Source organism: Myxocyprinus asiaticus, chromosome 28 (assembly GCF_019703515.2).
Source record: "Myxocyprinus asiaticus isolate MX2 ecotype Aquarium Trade chromosome 28, UBuf_Myxa_2, whole genome shotgun sequence".
In the NCBI taxonomy this organism is placed as follows: Eukaryota; Metazoa; Chordata; class Actinopteri; order Cypriniformes; family Catostomidae; genus Myxocyprinus; species Myxocyprinus asiaticus.
This window is the reverse complement of record NC_059371.1, coordinates 30,385,806-30,405,769: the sequence shown is the minus strand read 5'-3', so window position 1 is coordinate 30,405,769 and position 19,964 is coordinate 30,385,806. Positions and strand designations below refer to the sequence as shown.

General features: G+C 35.4%; 1 protein-coding gene and 1 pseudogene across 1 annotated transcript; both read right to left on the bottom strand.

Moving 5' to 3' along the window:
- Positions 1 to 2,961: 2,961 nt before the first annotated feature.
- Positions 2,962 to 7,683, bottom strand: LOC127418697 (L-rhamnose-binding lectin CSL1-like; annotated as a pseudogene).
- Positions 7,684 to 11,444: 3,761 nt separating this feature from the next.
- LOC127418521 (L-rhamnose-binding lectin CSL2-like) lies at positions 11,445 to 16,754 on the bottom strand. Its single transcript, XM_051659107.1, has 6 exons — positions 16,661 to 16,754; positions 13,502 to 13,567; positions 13,338 to 13,417; positions 13,017 to 13,175; positions 12,161 to 12,419; positions 11,445 to 11,613 (listed from the first exon to the last, which is right to left on the bottom strand). Exons 1-5 carry the CDS (start codon positions 16,752 to 16,754, stop codon positions 12,171 to 12,173), a joined length of 648 nt encoding a protein of 215 aa, XP_051515067.1. The 3' UTR covers positions 11,445 to 11,613; positions 12,161 to 12,170.
- Positions 16,755 to 19,964: the final 3,210 nt, after the last annotated feature.

The following is a 19,964-nucleotide window of genomic DNA, read 5'->3' as shown; positions in this document are numbered from 1 at the left end:
AGGAGTCTCAGAAGCCCTTTTTCTCTTTGTTGAAGTCAGTTCTCCATATTTTTAAGGTGGTGTACATGCTTTCTCTGAAAAAATGAGAGACAGACATTTTCAAAGCATAGCAACTTTAGCAACAGGATTTAAAAGTTACTCAACACTAACAGTCAATTACCATTATTTAACATATTATCTTTACCCAATCTGCTACTGCAAATAAGTTATGATGTGCATCAACTAGCCCTAGTTTGTCACTGATGTAATCATTGTTTCATTTTTAAAAAGTCTATTAACTTTTATTAATACCATAAGCCTACATTTGAGATAAAGCCCAATAATCTGTTTCCACTGAATTTTGATGGAATTAATTCAAAGCAAAATTCAAAGAGAATATGGCACTTTTGAAGTCATGCATAATCCTGAACACTCTTTCGTAACCTGCCACTACCACAAATATTTCCTCCACCGGTATAAAATATAAGTTACATTACTTAGAGTTTTGTGTTGAATTAATTCCGACAAAATTCAGTGGTAAAAGTTAGATCTGTGATTCGAAAGTAACCAGCAACATGTACGCTACTGATTACAGCAACAATTAGTTAACATTTCTGGTTAAATCTGAACAGGCTGAATGTTAACTAAATAACCTTAACGCTGCGAATTCACAGGAGAAATCTTAACTTACCTCAATGTTTTCCTTGAGGTTGGATGGGGAGTTTTTAAATGCCAATATTTTCGTATCTTTGGGTAAGCATAAGAGGCACTTCATCTGGTACGAAGAATCTTTCATTCTAACATAAGAAAACATTTCTTGCAAATATGGCCACGGGTGTGGGTGTTTGTCTTTGTCACAACCGTAATTTGTCACCGGAGTAGCAGCTGCCGCTATTATTTCTGGTTCCATCATGAAATCGGTCTCATTGTAGAGTGGAACTCTTCTCATGTAGTCGCTAGCATCTGACATGCCTGGGCTTGAGTGGAAACTTAACTGCAGCTTTGTTTGAGAACACTTGTTTGCACTTACGCATTAATGTGATTAACCAATGATCTAACTTGCAAGCTAGGACCTGACCTCTGATTCGTCAAACCTGCTTTCTTGTAGTCTCTGTTCTTCTGATTTTATTTTGTAGTAATGAAGATGCTTAGGGGAAATGCATCAGAGTAAAAGTATACATTCTATTTAGGAAATGTAGTGGAGTAAAAGTGAAAGTTGACAAAAATATAAAAACTCAAGTAAAGTACAGATTCTCCCAAAAAATACTTAAGTACTGTTACGAAGTATTATTACTTCGTTACATTACACCACTGATCAGTACATCTGAATATCATACCTGCGGGACAGGTACAGGATGACAACAACAACTGCCTGAGTTACACCAGGAATGCACAGTCCCTCCAACAGTGCTCAGACTGTCTGCAATAGGCTTAGAGAGGCTGGACTGAGGGCTTGTAGGCCTGTTGTAAGGCAGGTCCTTACCAGACATCACCGGCAACAACATCGCCTATGGGCACAAACCCACCTTCGATGGACCAGACAGGACTAGCAAAAAGTGCTCTTCACTGATGAGTCATGGTTTTGTCTCACCAGGGGTGATGGTCTGACTCGTGTTTATCGTCGAAGGAATGAGCGTTACACCGAAGCCTGTACTCTGGAGCGGGAATGATTTGGAGGTGGAGGGTCCATCATGGTCAGGGGCGGTGTGTCACAGCATCATCGGACTGAGCTTGTTGTCATTGCAGGCAATCTCAATGCTGTGTGTTACAGGGAAGACATCCTCCTCCCTCATGTGGTACCCTTCCTGCAGGCTCATCCTGACATGACCCTCCAGCATGACAATGCCACCAGCCATACTGTTCGTTCTGTGTGTGATTTCCTGCAAGACAGGAATGTCAGTGTTCTGCCATGGCCAGCGAAGAGCCCGGATCTCAATCCCATTGAGCACGTCTGGGACCTGTTGGATTGGAGGGTGAGGGCTAGGGCCATTCCCCCCAGAAATGTCTGGGAACTTGAAAGTGCCTTGGTGGAAGAGTGGGGTGACATCTCACAGTAAGAACTGGCAAATCTGGTGCAGTCCATGAGGAGGAGATGCACTGTAGTACTTAATGCAGCTGGTGGCCACATCAGATACTGACTGTTACTTTTGATTTTGACCCCCTCTTTGTTCAGGGACACATTATTCCATTTCTGTTAGTCATATGTCTGTGAAACTTGTTCATTTTATGTCTTAGTTGTTGAATCTTTTTATGTTCATACAAATATTTACACATGTTAAGTTTGCTGAAAATAAGAGCAGTTGAAATTGAGAGGACGTTTCTTTTTTTGCTGAGTTTATATCTACACTACCGGTCAAAAGTTTTGAAACACTTACTCATTCTTTATATAATTTTTTTTTTTTTTTTCTTCACATTTTAGAATAATAGTAAAGTCATCAAAACTATGGAGTAACATAAATGGAACTATGGGAATTATGTTGTGACTAAACAAAATCCAAAATAAATCAAAACTGTTTTGTATTTTAGCATCTTCAAAGTAGTCATCCTTTGCCTGTACTCTTGTACTCTTGACATTTTCTCAACCAACTTCTTGAGGTATCACCCTGGGATGCTTTTTAAACAGTATTGAAGGAGTTCCCATCTATGTTGGGCACTTATTGGCTGCTTTTCTTTATTATTTGGTCCAAGTCATCAATTTCAAAAACATTTGTTTTTAATAAAATTTTAGTTTTGTAATGAAATAAATTCATATGGTGGCACAATTATATTTTTGTCTACAAAACGAATTTCAAACATTTAAGCATACGCCTTCAGATCAAAAGATTTTTAAGATCATGAGAAAAATTTCAGTCAAGTGTTTCAAAACATTTGACCGGTAGTGTATATATTTAGACATTACATATACACATGCCAATATATTAAGTAAGTATAGGCTATTTTTCTGAAAGGGGGGTAAATAAATGATACTCAGTTTTTGTTCACAACATATGTTTATTTAAAAATAAATAAATAAACTTGGGGATTTACACTATATGGCAGCTCTTCTATTAATTTCTTGCAGGGGCCAAACTTTTTTTCAGTATTTACTTTTTTTCACCATACTTTTTCATTGTAACTAACATGTTAACATGAAAAACAAAACCGTTAATAATGTGTTTATTTACATTAAACATACATTAAAATAGTCAGAGATATTTAATTAACATTTCTAAGGTCTGGCCATAAATTCCTTCTTAAGATCTGGCTGAAGAACAATTATGACCTCACACCCTCAACTAACAAATAGGTTTTGATTAACTTGGCTTTGAAAATAAAAATATAGGGTTATAGTTTATGAAAACTGAGGAAAAACATTTAGATCTGCTGAAGTCCATATCTTTGACAAAATCAACCCACAAGAAAACTAATATAGAACTTTTTTTTACATAAAATTTAAGTGTCTGGTAAATATGACCAGGACATTTTCTTGGAAGGCTTTGTGAGAATCACCCAGTTATCAGCACAGTATAGAAAGTGTAAACTTAGGGCGATTGTAACAGATCAATATCAATTCAAAAGATTTTCTTCAAAATTGTATAGTAACATTTGTTTCAATAGAAGTTAAAATACTTATAAATTGTGCCTCATATCGGCAAAGGCCATTATCAGTGTATGTGGAGGGAGAGCAGAAGTGCTGCCTTTGTTCTTCAAAACTGTCTCTTGAATCTTGGTTGTCCATCATGAAAGAGGTTTGGCAGTGTTGATTTCTCTCCAAATAGAATGAAAGCAGTTTTTTCCTTTTATGGTGTGCTTTAAAGGAATATAAAATATATATATAAACATGCTCATAAACCTCTTACTTTTATACCACAAACACGTCAGTAACACGGTATAGCTTTCATGAGCAACAACCATTACGTAATGCTTCCAACAAACACGTTTAGAGTCTTTTGGGGTGTCTAGCAGCACAGTGAAGAACATAAATTGGCTTAATCCTAATTTTGAACACATTAAGTGGATTGCTCATGTGCAGCTTTCACTCAGGTAACTGAGTGAAGGAACTGCACATGGCTTCAGATCTCCTTATTTAATGTTTTGTGTGCGTCATGTGGTAACATCTAAATTTACCAGTTTTATGCAATTCACATTTTTTTAATCTGGTTAAATTTACCTTAGGTACAGTCAAACACACCATGCAAGGAGTGCTACTTGGGTGTAAAATAATTCCCAGTGGTGCTCTTTGGATAAGGGATATTCTGTTCAGATGCTCTTGTAGTCCAAGGCACTCCGAGTAGGGTAGGCTTTAACTTAGGTGCATTTTAAATTAGGTTACACCAACAAAAGTAATTTTATGGGTTAGAACAAGTAGAAATAGATCCTTGAGGTAACAATTGCAGGATACCACTTTTTTCAGTGTGTATGGAAAATATTTTTTTTTTTGAACTGTTGCTCTGCTGCACTTTCAGTATGTACCACATAGACCCTTCAAGGAGCTTCTTGGCCTTGGTTTTTTCTTATAATTTTTTTTGGCAGGGTCTTGTGTGTTTACTGATAATCCAATGTTGTGTACGTCATATAGTCGGGCAAAGTTGAGTGTGAGCAGAGAACAAAATGAAACTAGTATCCAAACCAAGAAATTTTGAATTTAATAAAATTACATTTTAAATTAAATTAAACAATACAGGTACACCTATATACAGTATGTTGAAGTGAAACTTTCAGCCTAGTCTTATCAACAAGGTATTATAAGATCCACCTTTCCAATAAGTTGTCCAGCTGGACAAGTCACACAGGTTGGCTTTCCTCACCTCTTTTGTTAGTGCCAATCGAAAGGTGCTTTTATTTAGTTCTGAGATTGCTCTTTAGCAATTGCATTGTGATTTAATCTTTTCTACTAATAGTACTTTGTATACATTAAGCACTGTTATATACATAAAAAGTGGAAAGCTGCAATTGTTACCCTAAAGGAATCTTCCGGGTTCAATACAAGTTAAGCTCAATCGACAGCATTTGTAGAATAATACTGATTACCACAAAAATGTATTTTGTACCTCTTTTTCTTAAAAAAAATAAAAAATAAAAAGGCAAAAATCTGAGTTACAGTGAGGCACTTATGACTGAAGTGAATGGGGGCCAACTGTTTTATGTGAAAATACTCTGTTTTAATAGTTCAGCCACAAGACATAAACAATATGTGTGTTAACAACCTGTTTTTGTGTAGCTGTAGCCAATTTTACATCTTCGTTGCCATGACGATGTAATGGCAACAAAACATAAAATCCTAAAACGATTGTAAAAATGATGATTTAAACAACTTTACAGCAAAAAAACAAAAAACAAAATGTTTTAACAGAAGTATAACAGTAAGTGCTTTTATAACGTTATAAGCTTCACATTTCTGACTTTAAACCCTCCAAAAATTGTCCACATTCACTTTCATTGAAACTGCCTCACTGAAACTTTTTTTTTTCTAAAGAAAAGGAGGAACGAGTCAAAATTAATTTTTGTGGTAATCAGCATTATGTCACAAATGCTGTCGATTGAGCTCAACTTGTATTGAACCCAGACCATTCCTTTAACAATTAATTTGTTATTGTAAGGTATCATTTCTACCAGATCCTGATACCTTACCCTTAAAATATGTTTTGTCAGTGTAACCTAATGTAGTCAGACTGATTTTGTCTTGTTAAATTATATTTTTGACTTGACTAAAACCAGTGAATTTAGGTGTTACCACATGAAGCCAGGGCCGTAGCTAGTGGGATGAAAGATGGTAACGATTCTAGGGGCCCAAATATCCAGGGGGGCCCACAACAAATTCGAAACTGTATTATTTTAATAGGAAATGGTCCCAGAATTCCCTTCTATGGCCCTGCATGAAGCACATTTCATGGGTTATCTGACAAAACTTCTTTTATTCTGTACAGCATCACTAAAGCCTTCCAAATAAATTTGTCATCCAATTAGTGATTTTAAGGTGTGAAATTATGAGTTCTAATTAGCGCTTTTTTTTCTGAGTTCTACATTTTTACTATTTATAAAAAACATAAATGTGGCAAGATACTCACAAAACTAAATACAACTGTACGTCACCTCCAAGTATTTATGGACACCCAAACATGGATCGAAAAAGACCAGATTGGAAGCATCTACTTGACAAGACTTCTTCCCATTGCACCTTACGAGGTAAAAATAAAAAAAAAGATTTTAATCAGATTTTTGTTTATTCTATACTATAGCATATGATTCTTTCGCATAACTCATATTGTTTACAAAAACAAATATAGACTGAAAGCTTGTGTGTATGTGATCTTCAGATGTTGTACCTGGAACGCAGGCTTCTGGTCTGAGGAGAGTAACAGTATGCTGTGGTTGCTAATGTATGTTGGCAGGTTACAAGGTCTTGCCGTCCATAATTGGCATGATGAATAAAAATCACACAATTACCTTTTGAGAACATTTTTTATTTGTTATTGTTTTAATTTGTGATAGCAAGCAAATGAATTGTTTTAGGTTTCACAACTGCAATTTGTGCAGTTATAGCTGCACGCCTCCTCCCCTGCACCACCTGTCTAGATCTGCTTCACAGTTATTGTATGCATGTTTAATTGCGCAGCAATTTCCTAAATGCTCAACACAGCATGTCTGTGTATGTTCTAGCAGTAACAAGTCTTCATATTCGCTCTGCAGCAGAAGTAGCAGCGTAACAGATCTAGTCCGCCAAGATCAAATCCTTTCAATTTTTCATATCCATTATAACACCTTACATTTTTTCGGAGAGTTGTCATTACTGAACTGTAATTGCCATGTAGAAAATAACGTGGAGGAAAAAGGAAAAAAAAAAGAATCATCTCACCACAATCGATGACACTTTGGCTAACTTCACAGGTTACACTTCTTTCTAGAATAAAAACAAAAGAACATTGGTCAGTAATATTAAGATGACCAATAATCAACCTGAAAATGTACAATGGAAATTTAGGATGGTGAGTATGTGTGTCAATCTATTGGCTTACTAAGTGGAAGACACAGGTAGGACAAATTGAGATATTTAAATGTGCCAACACAAGGGTCAGAGAAAACTGAGTTCACTGCCGGAATGGAGCAGCTCTTTCTTCCATCACACCTATGATGCATTTTTTTAAATATATATTTAAAAATGGATTGAGATACACAATAAATCACAGGAAACATTTTGAATACTATACAACGGCCCAAGAAAGATGATGCAAAACCCCCTTCTGCTTCTTAGTAATTACATTGTAAGCCAGCACAATTTCAAGCTCCTCTCACAAAAGACTTTCTCATATGTATCCCCTGCAATCTTATAAATTATTTAATCGGTTAGTGGAAAATATACAGGTTTAGATTTTTGGCCTTCATTTGAAGTGCAAAAAAAATAAAAAATAAATAAATAAATTGGCCTGAAAAAAATTCCCAAAGAAATAAATAGGTAAACAGGATTTGTTTTTGCCCACACTAAACCACACCTGTCTTATTGCACTTGTGATAGATTGCATAGCCTGCTTGTCTATTTGTGCCAGAGTATTTGTGTTTTTATTTCTTTGTTTATTTTTCCTAAAAGAGAGAAATGGGTACCGGTTGGACATGGTACGGAGGGATGTTTCTTGAAAGCAGTGATCATTTGAGACTTGATGAGTTGGTCTTCCAACTCATCAATGTTAAGCTATTAGTCCGCCCATAATTGGCTTTAAGAACCCTTATGTATCCCCAGTCTGAGAAATGAGACAACTTATTAATTGCAATCTAAATCACACACTACATTGTCATGACACAGTGAGTCTGAATTGCTCACCACAGCTGAGGTGAACAGAGCCTCCTTCACAGGTGAAATATTGTTTTGTTTCTACACCTGAAGGGAGGAAAAGCTGTTTTTAAGTGAGGATGAAAAATGCTGTCCTGTACCATAAGAAATAAATGTTCACAGACCATGTCTGAAAATAAATAAATAAACAAGTGTAATACCATGGTGCTTTTTGTGAGAAATATAACAGAAAATGGCTATTACTTGTGATAAATGAAAAATTATGTACAGTATATAATACAAGAAAAATGCTCAAAAAGCAAAGAAATTAGTCAAATCAAATCAAATCACATTTATTGTCACACAGTAAAGTAGTTAAGTATATATAATTGCTACTCATTCAAAATAAATAAATAAATCAGTGCCCTTTTTCTTCCTTCTGCCCCTGTCCCTGCTCTGTGCACATCACTGGAAACATCTGTAAATGGCATTTTCAAAGGTGTCAGATTTTCAACATAACATTGTAAGAGGACAATACAAGTTGAATTTCAATTATATTTACTCTAAATAATTATGTTCCCACTTAATATTGAATAAATAGACTTACAGGTGATCCAGCTTAGCTTTTGTACCAGCATGTTTACATGTTTGAACACAAGGAAGTAACCTTCTTATATGTAGACCTTTATCTTACACATCCAGTTCTATAAAAAATTAACAGCATATTATCATGGGTGTGTCACTAGCAAAGTCTAATACATCAAAACTTGTAGTACTTTGTGAGCCATAAATCTCCACATTAGTGAAGAGACCTAGATTTCACATTGTCTGGGGAAACAAAAATTGTGTTTGCCCTGGCAAAACCTGTAGCAATGATGTAGGAGTTGGCCTGACAATTCTTCCATGATTTCCGAAGGCTCTACGGTATTCTGATATCTGGCGACAGACAGTAAGTCGAAAGTCTGTGCTTACCGAAACTGTAACCACTGCCACCAGTGTTAGAGAAGTGTTTTTTGAGCATATGGGCAAGTGTGAGTTCCAGTTTTCTGGGGAGAATGTCCATAGAGGGACGCCAAAAGCAATTTGTAAAGCTAGTTGTTTTTAGTTGTAAATTATGTAATAAAGTGAAGAGGAATGCATATTTTATTAACTCTAACCCCAACCCTAAACCTAACCGTCAGTGGAGTAAAAATGTAGATCTTATAGTGCAAATGGAACTTCCAAATCGCACTCGTCATTAATAATGTGGACGGGATTGTTGCCGCAATAAGTCATGCCACAAGTAAAGGTAAACACTCTTGAATCGATGCAAAGATGTCTAATGAAAGCAGAAAGCTGAACTTGGCAGAATAGGGCCAATGATGTCAGGGTACTGCAACATTCGGTAGCAATATGTTGATTTCCTGTGTGATCATGTTTATTTTTTTTTTTACCAGTTTTATCATCCGCTGGCTGAAAGTCCCAAGTCTGTACAAGTTTAATTTCAGTAAAGAATATTCATGTTTACAATGCCAATTTAGATTAGCAGTAAAATGTGTGAGCCTTCACACTGCCACAGTTATGAACTATGTAAATAATGCAATGCGAACTATTTCCTTATGCTGGGCATTTTCATATTGCAGTAAATGTAGTTTTGTTGATCTTTGCTTTGTCATAAACCTTACATTTTTTATGACCCAAGAAACCTAAAATGTCATATTTCCTTCACATTATAGGCCTTCTTAAAGGTGCACTCAGTATTTATTTATTTTTTAACGTCTTCTTGGACTTACACTGACACCTTGTGGCATGCATGCAGCATTATTAAAATGCAATAGTTTTTCATTATTTTCAGTCAGCCATTTGAAATTCATTATTCATGGTCAGCCATGGTTAATTTAATCCATGAGTGAAAGTGTCTAACAACAGGGTGGTTACTGAGATTAAGCGAGTAGTATTCGCTTGGTAATGTGATCCCAGCATGGCAGTCCCTATGAGGGGACCCTCTCCATGTACAATTAAACAGCTTTCATAAGGGGACTGACATGACAGAAGTGTTCATCTTTTATGTGTGGTCATGGTTTTTAACATATGTTTCAACATTTTCATTAATTTCTATATAAGTAAAACTTTTTTCATGAGGAAAAATCACTGAGTGCACCTTTAAAGGAACAGTTCACCCAAAAATTAAGATTTTCTCATCATTTACTCACACTCATGCCATGCCAATTGTGTATGACTTTCTTTCTTCTGTAAGTACAGACAAAGATTTTTAAAAATATATATTTCAGCTCTGTAGGTCCTCTCAATGCAAATGAATGGTGACCAGAATTCAGAAGGTCCAAAAGGACATAAAGGCAATATAAAAATGATCCATACGACTCCAGTGGTTAAATCTATATTTTCTGAAGCGCATGAAGGTGTGGGTGAAAAACAAATCAATATTCAAGTCCTTTTTTGTTTTTGTTTTTTTGTTTTTTTGCTGAAAATCTACACTTTTACTTTCACTTCCACATTCTGGTGTTGAATTGACTTTCACATTCAGCCACCTACTGGTTTGGGGTGGTCAAAGGTGGAAGTTGATGGTAAAAAAGCACTTAAATATTGTTCTGATTTTCACCCACACCTATCATATCGCTTCAGAAGACATTGATTTAACCACTGGAGTCATATGGATTACTTTCATGCTGCCTTTATATGCTTTTTGGACCTTCTGAGTTCTGGTCACCATTCACTTGCATTGTGAGGACCAACAAAGCTGAAATATTAAAAAAAAAAAAAAAACCTTTTTTTGTGTTCTGCAGAAGAAAGAAAGTCACACATCTTTGAAGGCATGAGGGTGAGAGTAAATGATGAGAGAATTTTAATTTTGGGGTGAACTATCCCTTTTAAATTGAGCATTCTTGATTATTTTTTTGCACACGTTTCCACAATATTTTCTGTCACTATTATACATATGGTCTTACTGTTTTGGCTTGATGTATGTCTTTTCAACAACAAATATGAAACAATAAAACATGTCATAAATAATTAATGTAATTATATTCTTTTGTTAGACATAAGGTTCAGCTCCAAACCCACAATTGTGGACCATTTAAAGGCAGTGTTTTTAGTATTGGCTAGTAAAATATAAAGATCAGATATCTGCAATTTCTCTTTCATGAAATAGATGGTCTGACCACTTATTTTATGTCTATTCATGATATGTTCATGATACGAAACAAATAGTGGGTCAGAGCAAAGTAGATAAGACGATGAAATACAAGAAAGAATTTTAACATCACAAAAATTAAGGCTTTAAAGCCCTAGTTTTGTTAAGTACAAGTATCATGTCAGTAAGCTACAATGGGTGCCCATGAAATGTCGCTCTTTGGATTGGTCAAATTAGTACTTGTTTCCATTATGAAAAAAAAAAAAATAAAAAAATAAAAAAAATCTCATTAAACTAATTTAAGTGGCTCCTGTGCTCCATCTGCTGGAAAGGTAGTCACTTAGCATTAAAATATAGAAATACCTGAAAATGGTTAACATTTAATGTATTTATTAATTATTTTGTGGCACAGAGCTAAGATTTCACTGTAACAAAATTTCACTAAACATGAATATAAAAAATCAGCCTATGGTCTACAAATCAACAGAACCACAACTTTAATTAGTATGTTTCCTCTTTATTAATACACTTAGTATTCCTACATTTTATTTGCCAGGAACAGATTATCAATGAACAACCATGTACCTCTCATTCATAAAATCAATATTCCTCAAAATTATATTGTAACATTTGCTGAAACATTTTTTAATACTTGTGTAATAAATTGTGATATGTCATATCTTTGGTCAAGGGACATCAGTGTGTGTGGAAAAGCAAATATGCTGCCTCTGCTTTTCCAAGTTGTGTCTTGTAGATTCTTCTATGAGAAATAGAGTAACAGATGGTTTGCTGTGTGCCAGTAGATTAAAACTTAATTGTGTAACTTTTCAGAAGTTAAAACTATTTTCTCCTATTCCAGCTTAATATGCCTAATAAGTAAGCCATTGGTATGTTGATCTCGAAACTAAACACAATGTGGCACTATAAAAATATTTCTGTTTGTTGAGAGTACATTGGCTGTGCTGTATTTTCATGACAGCACATTTTTCCAGCTTTAAAGCAGTTGCATTGTTATATGATCACCAAAGCTTTCCCAATCTAATCCAAATTGTGATGGTACCATTGTATATTAATGATACAATTTGATCCTAAAGTTTATATTTTTACTTTTTCATTTTCTGGTTTTTATCTCATTTTTATAGAGTATATAAACAACAGCTGGAAATAAGATCAGAATTATATAAATCATAATGGACTTCACTCTCGACTGAGAACAATGGTGTGACTTTTGACTGTGACTTATGTTTGTTCGATCAGTGGCAGACAAATTATTTTGTCTCATCTTAACTGTTAGTAAAAATACTCACCTTCACAAAACTATATACAGCTGTAAGTCACCTCCAAGTATTTATTTACACCGATACATGGATCAGAGAATTCAGAGTTTGAAGCACTTCGTTGACAAGACTCCTTCCCATTGCACCTAAGGATCAAAAATATTTTAATTTCATTTTTTTCAAGCTGAAGATTTAAAGTTTGTGTGTATTTGTGATGTGACTTCAGATAAAGTATTGTTGCTGTAGTATCTGGAATGCAGGCTTTTGGTCTGAGGAGAGGAACAGTTATCTGTGGTTCCGCCGTCCAAAATTGGCATGTTCAATAAAAATCACACCTTTATCTTTTCAAACACACAACATTTGATTCCTAAACTACCACATGAGAAAAACAAAAGAGTTAAATTCTGGTGACTTTTCATTTGTGTCCATTTGTGCCTTTAACTGCTATATAGGCGTCCTACTGCTATCGCTATTTTGATTTATTGGAAATAGTGTGCATGGGGGGACCCTTAAAGGTGCACTCAGTACATTTTCCATTATCAAAAACACGAAAAAGTACTTGAAAGGAAAAATACTTCAAAAGATATTGGGAGAAAGTCATGAGATGAAGATTACAGTCATATCTGATTTCTTTTCCTTGCAGTTAATTGAAAATCTTTGCTTTTGCATGATGCTGCATCCATGCTGCTAGGTGTCAGTTCAACATAAACCTAACAATACTGAGTGCAACATTAAGTATTAAACATATTCACAGATTTTGTTTTATGCTATGATGGCCACATAAATCTACAGAACTATACGACAGGCTCAATATTTACCAAAAAGTTGGAAGATTTATCAATTGTATGCTTTAAAATCAACCTTAAAAATTTAGGATGGAAATTGTGTGCATGTGTGACTTACTAAATGGGAGACACTGGTAGGAAAAATATAGGTATTTAGAAATGCCAGAACAAGGATCAGAGAAAACAGCATTCACTGCAGGAACAGAACAGCTATCTCTTCCAATACACCTATGATACATGGCCAGGCAATAAAAAACATACTTAAAATAGCTTTAAATACAACAGACAAAAGAATTAGAGTTTGTCTCTTATGTTTAATACTGTGTTATTGTTTTTCTTGCTCTTGCAAAACAAAACAAAAACAATCATAAAAATGCATTCTTCCACAATCTCTTCTATTTATCATCGAGTGGACATTATACGGAGGGATGTTTCTTGGAAGCAGCAAAAATTTGAGTTTTCCGCCCATAGTTGGCTTCAAGGACCTTTATAAATCCAGTGTCTAGAAATGTGGAAAACATCATCAAGGCTTACAGAATCAAAGCTTACACTGCATGTAATGACACAGAAAGTCTGGACTACTCACCACAGTTGAGGAATGAATATTCTCCCTCACAGATAATTTCTTTAGTTTTTGGAGGGTGGCAACATGCTGTTTAGGTGAGATATAGCAAAGTAAGATTACTTGAAATAAAAAAAAGTTGTTTTTTTTTTAAAAAAGAGCTACTTTAAAGATTCAGTGTGGCAGGATGTAGAAAACAAAAGAGGAACTCTGAGTTACATAGAGTTTGACAACCTCTAACTGTAAAATGTGGAAACAAACTGGCAGACTACCAAATTACCGGGATTATAGGGTTTTCCTAGTGTTAAATCGTCATGGCAACAAAGTTGTAAAACTGTATGTAACTTCACACAGATAAGGTTAGTAGGCGATTTTATCACAGTAAACTCATGTTAACATGCATACTGTTTACGTCTTGTGGCTATAACTTTGAAACAGTGAGTATTTAACTTTTACGTATTGGCTCCATTCATGCTCATTGTAAGAGCCTCACAGTAACCCAGATTTGTTTCTTTTCTTGGAAAAAAAAAAAAAATTGGAATGAATAAAAAATAATTTCTGTGGTAATGAGCATTATGTCACAAATGAAATTTGTGATTGAGCTTAATTTGTATTGAACCTGGAATATTCCTTTCAGCTCAATCAAAAGCATTTTTGACAAAATGTTAATTACCACAAAAAATCATTTTGAAACATGGCGGTTCAGAATGGAAATGAATAGGGCCATTCAATTAACTTTAAAATACACATTGTTTAGCCATAAAACGTAAACATTATACTTGTTAACATGTTAAAATCGTGTGATAAAATTGTTTACCAACCTTGGCTGCGTTTCCAAAAATCATTGCAAGTTTAAGTTGATCAACAAGACCATTGGTGCCAATAGTTTCTATGATCTACTTAGGCTACAATGCTTTTGGGAAATGCAGCCCTTATATGTTTAAAGTTATATACAATATTACTACTGTTTCTGTGATGACATATACTGTGTGCTGTTTTTTAAAAACATATTTAAAACAGAATGCATTATGCAACTGTAATGGTAGCCAGCTACATGATAGCTTTGCAGTGTGTAAACCTCACTCTCCTGGCATTAAGACACGCACTAGCAACTGAGGCTAGAGGCCTTTTAGAGCCTCCTTGCTAGTGCGTCCGACTTCCATGCAGGGGATCGCCAGTTCGAATCCCGCTCGGGGCAGGTCGAGCAGGACTGTTGACACTGGGTGAGAGTGAGTAAGGGGGGTGAGTGTAATGGTAGCCAGCTGGTATGTGATAGCTGTGCAGTGTGTAAACCTCACTCTCCTGGCCTCAAGAAACGCACTAGTGACCGAGGCTAGAGGCCATGGCCATGCTCCTTGCTAGCATGCCTGGCTCCCATGCCAGGGATCGCCCGTTCGAGTCCCGCTCATGGCAAGTCGAGTAGGACCGGTGACACAACGTTAAATATTTCAAACTGTAGTAAGCTACATTGTCACATAACCTCATCACATTGCAAGTTTAAGTCAGTGAGTGGTATCATTCATTTTCATTTTCAATAAAGAATTCAAAATAGGAAAAACGATTGTTATTTCATTAATCATTTACAAAACCAAAATTAAAAAACAAATAATGACTTGTTTTTCGTACTTTTGATTTTATACTCCAGGTAAAAATAGGAAATTGGAAAAATGACCACGAAACACTGCGCGTTTTGATAATTTGAGTTTCCATCTAAAAAGAAACTAAAAGAGGTGAAAAATGAATTTGCACATGTGGGTGGTCCTGAAACACCCCTTTTTTTCTGATTGGTGAAGGGGTTTGCGAAAGCATGCGACTCAGCATTGGGACAATCATTGGCACGGGAAGCAAGTGATAATAGCGAGAGAGATTAATATCTATGCTCTGTATATGCCTATTTATATTTATATCTTTTTAGATGTTTATAAATTAGTCCCTTGCACTGTCTGCCAAATGTAGGCCTATATGCCAAATGTCTTCTTACAGTTATCATTCCTCATGCCACAAAAAACTGTTCTATAAATGTATAAGTGGTACAATGCAGCACGGCTGATCAATTCTGGGCACTGCCGGGTAATCCGTACTGCACTGGAGAATCAGCTGCAGTTGGGTATGGCATTCACAGTTAGGAAGTCCAGACGTCCCGATTTTACAGCTGTGTACGGCGTCCCGATGGACTTAAAGTCAGGACGCCTTTTGTCCTGAGAGCCTTAGCTAGTTTGATTGCTTTAAATAAGCATTTTAAATTGGCATCGCTGTATCATGCTTCTTCTGACATGAGAAACCAGTAGAGAGTAACAAAAGAATCGCTCACTGCAATTTCATTAGGGTTATTTTCTCCAAGCTGCTATAATGGCACAAAACTTTCCTCGGCTACACCGCCTCCCACATCTGCTGCTGTCTGTCAGCCCAGAAAAAAACCCATTACCTGCTAGAGGCCAAAATCGAGGAAGAAATGGATCTTATGCTAAAAAGCACATAATAATCTAAATAAATGTTATGCTAATATGCTTTAGTGTTTACTACATGATAAAGCATGCAGTAAAGAAAGCACGAAAAAAAGTCGGGGCCAATCCTCCCTATAATTGCACTGAATCTAAACGCAAACATTATGATAATTCTCAGTTATTTTAGTAGAATACCTGTTAACTGAGCTTCTTCAGTCGGGTTTATTGTCATTTTACATATTGCAGTGCGTTAAACAAAATGAAACAAGGTTCAAGAAATATACAGTCAAATGGCCGCATCCAAGCAGACAGATGCAAGTCATGGGCTGCATTCATGGCAGTGAATTATAACAGCTACAACAGTACATTACAAATAATACATTGACAGTAGTGCCCGACCGATATATTGGTCAGCCGATATTATCAACCGATATTAGCCTTTCATCGATATATCGGTATCGCCATATATGTTAACCAATATGCGCAGATATGAAAACTTTTTTCAGAACATATAATGCAGAAAGCAATGTTGCCAACTTAGCAACTTTGTCACTAGATTTAGCAACTTTTCAGACCTCTTTAGCGACTTTTATTCAAAAAAGCGCCTATCGACAAATCTAGCGACTTTTTGGACAAACCTTAGCTACCTTCCATAGAAGAAAGTCGCCAGTACTGCCCCACGAGTGCGTGGTCTTGCTTTCCTGCCCAGACTCGGAGGCACACCTCTCTTTGCGTCTACTCTGTTCAGTGAAACTGACAGAGAGATAGAGGTGAGCACTGAGCAGGCGAGAAGGCAGAGCGGCACAATCAGTTGACCGCACGGCAGCTGACATAGACGTGAATGAGCTGCGCATGTGCAAACAGCGTTGTCAAGGACCAATCACGAATCTGTATTGTTTGCTCCCTTTTGTTTTAAATTTAAAGAGTTTAATTTGACCATTTATTTGTATTCTATTCATGCACTTAATCACAAGAGATTTTTAGACAGTTGTTCATTCCTGTTTCTGAACACTCTGAATCCAGACACTTACATAAACAATAAAATAATGAATTTTTGTAAATATGCACATAGTGGTTTGTTATGGCTGAGTGCTGTGTGAGAGAAAAGATAAGAAAGTTTCTGTCGCTTCTAACTTTCTCTCTGAGTGACTGATAGATATAGGGAATTAATAGGGTATTACAGTATGTACGGTAAGCACAGAGAAGCAAACACATGTAAAGGGCGGACACTATGCAAAATGCAAATGAGACGCGATGATGTCACGAATATGCTAATTGGCTTATGACGTCATCTAGCGACATTTAGCGACTTTTCAAGCAGGCTTTAGCTACTTTCCATTGAAACTAGTTGGCAACACTGCTCCACTGTTTACAGAGCTGACTCTGAACTGACGGTGGCTCTGCAGACAGGGCGGAGTTCAGCGGTGTGTCTCGGTAAATTGCTAAATAGTTTGTGAAATACATACTGGAAAGTTAATATACAATGACCCCATCATTTTATATAACTAATATAACGTTAACCCTGTCCCTGACAACCATGTCACTCATGTCTGTTTGCTGTTAGCCAGCTATAGTTTGTCAGTGCAGTCAGTAATGTAGCAGTCTGTTGAGTGTTGATTTCATGCTATGTTGTTACCTAGTTGGTGAGACACAATGCTGGAAAGTAAATAAAGTCCATCTTTTGTTCTCCATGGCAACGAGCTAATAGCTAACCATGTTGCTACTTTTATAGCTTGTCAGCGTGTAAACATGTATACACCAAACTGTTTTTTTCAGGATTCACAGTTTAATACCCCCTTCAACCGAACAATTCCAGTCGATGCATTTATAAAATGTAATATTTAAAAGTCTGGTTTTCCAGACATTAAAATAGGATACGTAATAAAAGTAGATTTGATAAATAGTATATTTGCCCTGTGTAAATAATAATATATAGGAACTGTATCTAAAATACATAAGGGGTGATAAATAAATACTAATACAACAGGCTGGAAAAATAGACATTTATTCATTTTAATATCCTATATATATATATACTGAACCTGTTGAAACTTGACACTGGGTGACACACACTGAAAGCTGCACCGTTAGATCGGTTTCATGCTGAAGAGCTGCTTAAAAGTACATTTTTTTCTCTCTCTCGTAAATGTAAATGGGTGTAAATGCCAACATCATCATATATGTCGAAAGGACTGAAGCCTGTCAACCAAAACATGAGCTCATTGATGTCATTAAATGAGTCTGCTTTTTTATTCCATCAGTTGCTCCTGGTCGGAGGCTTCCGTAAATATTTAGTTTATACGTAGGTTTACGTCCTACATAAATGTAATGGTGCAATGCTCAAATATTTAATAGTGCATAAATTTTGACTTAGTGCCCATTTACACCACAACTAGGCTAAGTTGTAATGTACATATAGCTAGTGCAACCGGCCCCTGATGTTTATTTAGCTATTTATTGTATTTTTATTTATTAATGTCAAATATTCTTTGATAAAAATATTTGTTTAAGAAAGCAGCCTTCTGAGTAACTTTGCATAGTCGGTGCACAATCCACATAGAAAAGTCTGTTTTCATTCCAGCTCAAAAAATTTAATATATCGACCACCATATCGTTAATTGGTGAGTTTTCCCCCTCTAAAATCGGTATCGGTCTCAAAAATCCCATATCGGTCGGGCTCTAATTGGCAGGGTTGGGGAGTAACGGAATACATGTAACGGGATTATTAAAATATTTTAAAATATTTTAAAATACAAAACATAAGTAACTGTATTCCACTACATTTACAATTTAAATCATTGGTAATTAGAATACAGTTACATTCAAAAAGTATTTTGATTACTGAAGAGATTACTTTGCATTTTATTGTCATTTGTTTCATTTAATATTTAGTCCTTTCAGATGGAAAACATTTATACATATGACTGAAATGTTTCTCATGATCTTAAAAATCTTTTGATCTGAAGGCGTATGCTTAAATGTTTGAAATTAGTTTTGTAGACAAAAATTTAATTGTGCCACCATATTAATTTATTTCATTACAAAACTAAAAGTTTTTGAAATTGATGACTTGGACCGAATAATTAAGAAAAGCAGCCACTAAGTGCCCAACATAGATGGGAACTCCTTCAATACCGTTTAAAAAGCATCCCAGGGTGATACCTCAAGAAGTTGGTTGAGAAAATGTCAAGAGTACAAGAGTACAGGCAAAGGATGACTACTTTGAAGATGCTAAAATACAAAACAGTTTTGATTTATTTTGGATTTTTTTTAGTCACAACATAATTCCCATAGTTCCATGTATGTTATTCCATAGTTTTAATGAATTTACTATTATTCTAAAATGTGAAGAAAAAAATTACAATAAAGAATGAGTCAGTGTTTCAAAACTTTTGACCAGTAGTGTATAAATGATGTGATCCATAGTGCATTTGAACAGCGGTGAACCTTGTGTAAATTGTCAGCTTTACGCTAAGCTAAAATGCTATTTCTAGCCATTTTACAAGCACGTTACCAGGCACGATCATATTTTTTTAATCAAGAAAATTCACGTTGGATCATAATTTCTTTTTTTCTAGTAAGACCTTTGATATTAGGGCAAAAATCGTATTCTTGATAATAATTTTTGTATTGTTTTCCTGTAGAAATATCTAAAAATCCTTAAAACAAGATCAATTTGATTTATCTTGTTTTTGAAACAACACTGCATAAGATATTTAGGTTTTTCAGAGAATGGATTTTTAACATGTGTGTTTTATCTTACTGTACTGGCAGAGTTTTTATAGTCAAAACAAGTGAAAAAATCTACCAGTGCTGAAGAAGTAATCCAAAGTATTTAGATTACATTACTGACCTTGAGTAATCTAACAGAATATGTTACAAATGATATTTTACAGCATGTACTCTGTAATCTGTAGTGGAATACATTTCAAAAGTAACCCTCCCAACCCTGAACATTGGAAGATATTAATAAATGTAATATAAGGCAATAAGTATTTACATAACAGTGGATAGGACTATGATTTAAGGAGCCAAGCTCAGAT

What these genes read in the sequence shown, in the direction of transcription:
- LOC127418521 (XM_051659107.1), bottom strand. Translation starts at nt 16,754, where the DNA reads ATGTCAGCTGCCGTGCGGTCAACTGATTGTGCCGCTCTGCCTTCTCGC. An exon ending in TGTCAGTTTCACTGAACAGA is followed by an intron (nt 13,568 to 16,660) that starts GTAGACGCAAAG and finishes TCACCTAAACAG; the next exon opens with CATGTTGCCACCCTCCAAAA. An exon ending in CTTCCAAGAAACATCCCTCC is followed by an intron (nt 13,176 to 13,337) that starts GTATAATGTCCA and finishes AGCTATTTTAAG; the next exon opens with TATGTTTTTTATTGCCTGGC.